At 40.2% G+C, this 3,832-nt stretch overlaps 1 protein-coding gene across 1 annotated transcript in view; it reads right to left on the bottom strand.

The window, feature by feature from the left end:
• LOC101845711 (matrix metalloproteinase-14) overlaps nucleotides 1–3,832 on the bottom strand; it is a 15,518-nt gene that overhangs the window by 4,104 nt on the left and 7,582 nt on the right. Inside the window, exon 5 of the mRNA XM_005105043.1 lies at nucleotides 82–255. Coding sequence (XP_005105100.1) covers nucleotides 82–255 — 174 coding nt within the window. The remainder of the gene's footprint in view (nucleotides 1–81; nucleotides 256–3,832) is intronic.

The raw sequence follows: 3,832 nt of genomic DNA, 5'->3' as shown, positions 1-3,832 counted from the left end.
CTCTCTCTCTCTCTCTCTCTCTCTCTCTCTCTCTCTCTCTCTCTCTCTCTCCCTCTCATTCACTTTCGCCTCCTACCGTACCTTTAAACATATACAGCTTGCCCTCTTCCTTCACGTAGGTCGCAGCTCTGATGTGTCTTCGTGGAGCTCCTTGAAAAATGTCACGAATAAGACGCGGGAATCGGAACTCCAAACCCTCTGCGCCTATCCTGTAGACTTTGTCACCACGAAATGCGTACATGAAACCGTCTGGTCCTGTGAATTGAGTTGGGAGGGGGTGGGAGAATTTCAAATGTAGTTACAATATAGAATCAAGTGGGGTAGGACGATAATTCAAATGAAGTTGTGTAACGTGAACTAAATAAATAAATCTAGTAAGAAAAGAAGAAAAAAAAAAGACTTTCATGTGAACACATCATCCAGCGCCAGATCTGCGACAGACATTGGCGATCATGGTTCTCCATTCATTCCTTTGCTCGAATGCTCTCAAAAAAGCTATGTTTCCCTGATCTTTCGCTGATACCCATTTGTTTAAGTTCCCTAAGTAGGCTGTTCTGGGCCTACTCCTGCCTCGTTTGCCTTCAATTTTGCCAGTGAGAGCTAGATATTCAAGACCCTTATGTCTATTCAAGTGTTCGAAAAACTGCATTTGTCGTTTCCTGATTGTTTTTAACATTGATCGTCCCACGCGGGCTTCATCAAGCACTACCTCATTTGATTTCTTTTCCTTCCACGATACTCTTAGCAGTCTCCTAAGAAACCACATTTCTGTTGCTTCTATTGTATTTTCACTGTTTCTAGTGATTGTCCAGCATTCTCAGCCGTATAGAAGGGTCGACCATACAAAGCATTTTAGGACTTCCACTTTGGAGGTCATTGAGATGTTCCTATTTTTCGGGATTTGACTCTTTTAAAAAAAACTAGCCTTGGCCATTGTAATTCACCCTTTGAACACATACTTTCACTTTTTTATGATCTGAAGGAGTGTTGTTTTTATACCTATTCGTCCTCGCGAGATTCCAAGAGCTCTTATACAACATTACACTTCGAAAGCTGTATTCCTTTTTGTGTCAGGTTGATTAATGGACCAGACGTAACAACTATTACCATACGATGTGGAATATGATACTCCCTAGAATTTGTATTCTTTTTATACTTACATTGTGTTCTTCACCAATAGTTTTTGTGGGTGGTTGTCGGGTGTTCTGGTTTGCTCCTTCTTTCCTATCAAACATCTACCGTCCTTATCTCTCCTCCTTTTTGTGTTTGTTACTCTCTTGTAACACCTCAAATGTTTGGCACCTATACGCCCGCATTGTGTCGCAAGTGCCGTAAAACACTTACTAAAACCAATAGCAAATTAATACAGAAGATTTTTAAATATCAACCTACCCCATGTGGCGGTGCTACTGACTGAAGTGTCTTTAGGCCATTCCCAAAAGTGTGTGTTTGGGGGGGGGGGGGACATTAACATCTCTACTTCTTATGCTCTTTAGGCCATTTCCAAAGAGGGGGAGAGTTCTCATGCATAGTAAAATTGCAATTGTAAATGTGCTGATTCATCAATGTCATGCTCATGACTGTGACTGAGCTGCAACAGGGAACTGCCGCTTTTTCTTTCCTAATTCTTACTATCGTCATTTTTCCTCTACTTCTTTTGTATGCTTGTCACACTCTTGTGACCCGCTATTTCCGGGGTGCCTTGATAGTCGAAGCAGACTTTGTGTTGTTGAAGCTAGAGAGGTGAGCAGAGTAAGTCTGATTCCCTGTAAGTGTAAGGACTTCTCTGTTGCCATCCACCCCTTGGCGCTCATATGACCTTATGCAGTTGCGAGCGTCGTAAAACCTCTAATGAAACAAACAAAAACAAAAAAAAAGAAAACCCCCGTAAGTAGACATGACCACCCACCCTCCGTGATTGCGTCCAAGCGGAAGTTGTCTTTACAGATTCCAGGTACCCAACGGTCGTTATCTGTACTGGTGGTCGTTGTCTTCGTGGTCCTCTTCGTTGTTGGGGGCACAGTGGTTGTTGCTGCCGTTGTCGTTGCTGTTGTTGTTGTTGTTGTTGTTGTTGTTGACTTTCTCGTTGTCGTTGGTGGTGATGTTGAAAATGTTGTGGGCATCTGGGAGGGGTATGGTTTCTTCGTGCCTAGAACAGGAACATAATCACATTGTTCAGTTTTAGCTTTAGTAGATGTTTTACGGCGCTCGCAACAGCATGAGGTCATATGAGCGCAAGAAGATTTGAGGTGTAACAAAAGATTAGCAAACATAAATAGAAGGGAAGATAAGGAACATAATCACATTGTTATAGATTGAGGTACTGTTTGATGATAGGGTCCTCATCATCATCATCATCATCATCATCATCATCATCATCATCATCATCATTATCATCATCATCATCACCATCATCATCACCATCATCATCATCATTGATGTTGTTATTGTTGTTGTGAGTTTGATAGGGGGAAAAGAGAGAAAAGTTGATGATGGAGACTTGAGTATTTTTTAATTGAAGTTTTACTGACGTTATAAAATGCGTTCAACATTTCACCTCTTTTGACTCCTTCAAGAACGTGATATGAACCAACAACAATAACAAATGGTCGCTTTTAAGCACAAGGGGGCTATCCTGAAAAATGCTGTTTTGAGAAAATCGAAGGTAAAGTTTTTGGACTCTTGTTCAGTTTCTTTAAAAGAAAAGGAGAGTTTTCTCTATTACCAAACAAATACACACCAATGAAACCAAACTTCTCCTATAGATAGGGTAATGCCCACTTTTGGTGTAGGTCAAGATTTAAGATTTTTGGAAATCCCCGAAATCTGGGTTAGCCCGCTTGTCCTTAAAATTGATGCCATTTTCTTCAAGTCTACCCTGTCTTTTATTATTTCATAATTACAAATTGTACAAACTCCACCTTTTAAGTTGATGTATTAATTTCCATAAGGTTAAAATCCGAGTAGTAACTCATTTTGTCAGCACACCTCACAAAGTAATGCACTTTCTGTCTACTTGAGCTCACCAGCTGAAATTACTATCTAAAATTATACTGCCGTGACAAGGCAGAGTGACGTATCTACACTTTTTATGATTTTCAGTTATGTTGCGCTGCTATTGGAAAGATGGGTATGGCTCTTCAGTTACAGGACAAGCGGGCTAACCCAAATTTTGGAGGTTTCCAGAAATCTTGACCTACACCAAAAGTGGGCATTGCCCTACCTATAGGAGAAGTTTGATTTCATGAGTGTGTATATTTGTGTGGTGAGCTGACAAAAGGAGTAACTTCTCGGATTTGATTTTAGCCTTTTATGGAACTTAGTACATCAACTTTTTAGTTGGAGTTTGTAACATTTGTGAATATGGAATATTAAAAGACACCGTAGACTTGAACAAAATGGAAGCAATAAGAAATCTATCAATCTGGTCCCAGTGTCGATTTTCGGCAGACACCTCCGGTCTTGGGTTACGAGAAGTAACTCATTTTGTCCGCACGCTTCACATTAGTTTGGTTGAAGAGAAAATTCTATTTGTCCCTTAGAGAAACTGAACAAGAGTCCATAAATTTACCTTCGATTTTTCGCACAACAGCATTTTTTGAGATAGCCAGCCCCGTTGTGCTAAAAAGCGACCAGTTATGTCTCGACTTACCCTCGGAAGTTAACACATGACAGAATTGTCATCATGTCTTGAGCTTGCCCACAGCTGAAATTTCTAGGCAGCGTGGTGAAATTAGGCGCTCGTCAAAATACAAAAATTGGAAAAACAGACATTTTCTGCCGGTTTGAAATTATGTTTATCAAATTCTTTTATTATTATTATTATTTTTTA

This window comes from Aplysia californica, unplaced genomic scaffold, assembly GCF_000002075.1.
Source record: "Aplysia californica isolate F4 #8 unplaced genomic scaffold, AplCal3.0 scaffold00449, whole genome shotgun sequence".
In the NCBI taxonomy this organism is placed as follows: Eukaryota; Metazoa; Mollusca; class Gastropoda; order Aplysiida; family Aplysiidae; genus Aplysia; species Aplysia californica.
The sequence above is the reverse complement of the archived record's forward strand: the minus strand, read 5'-3'. Positions and strand labels throughout refer to the sequence as shown.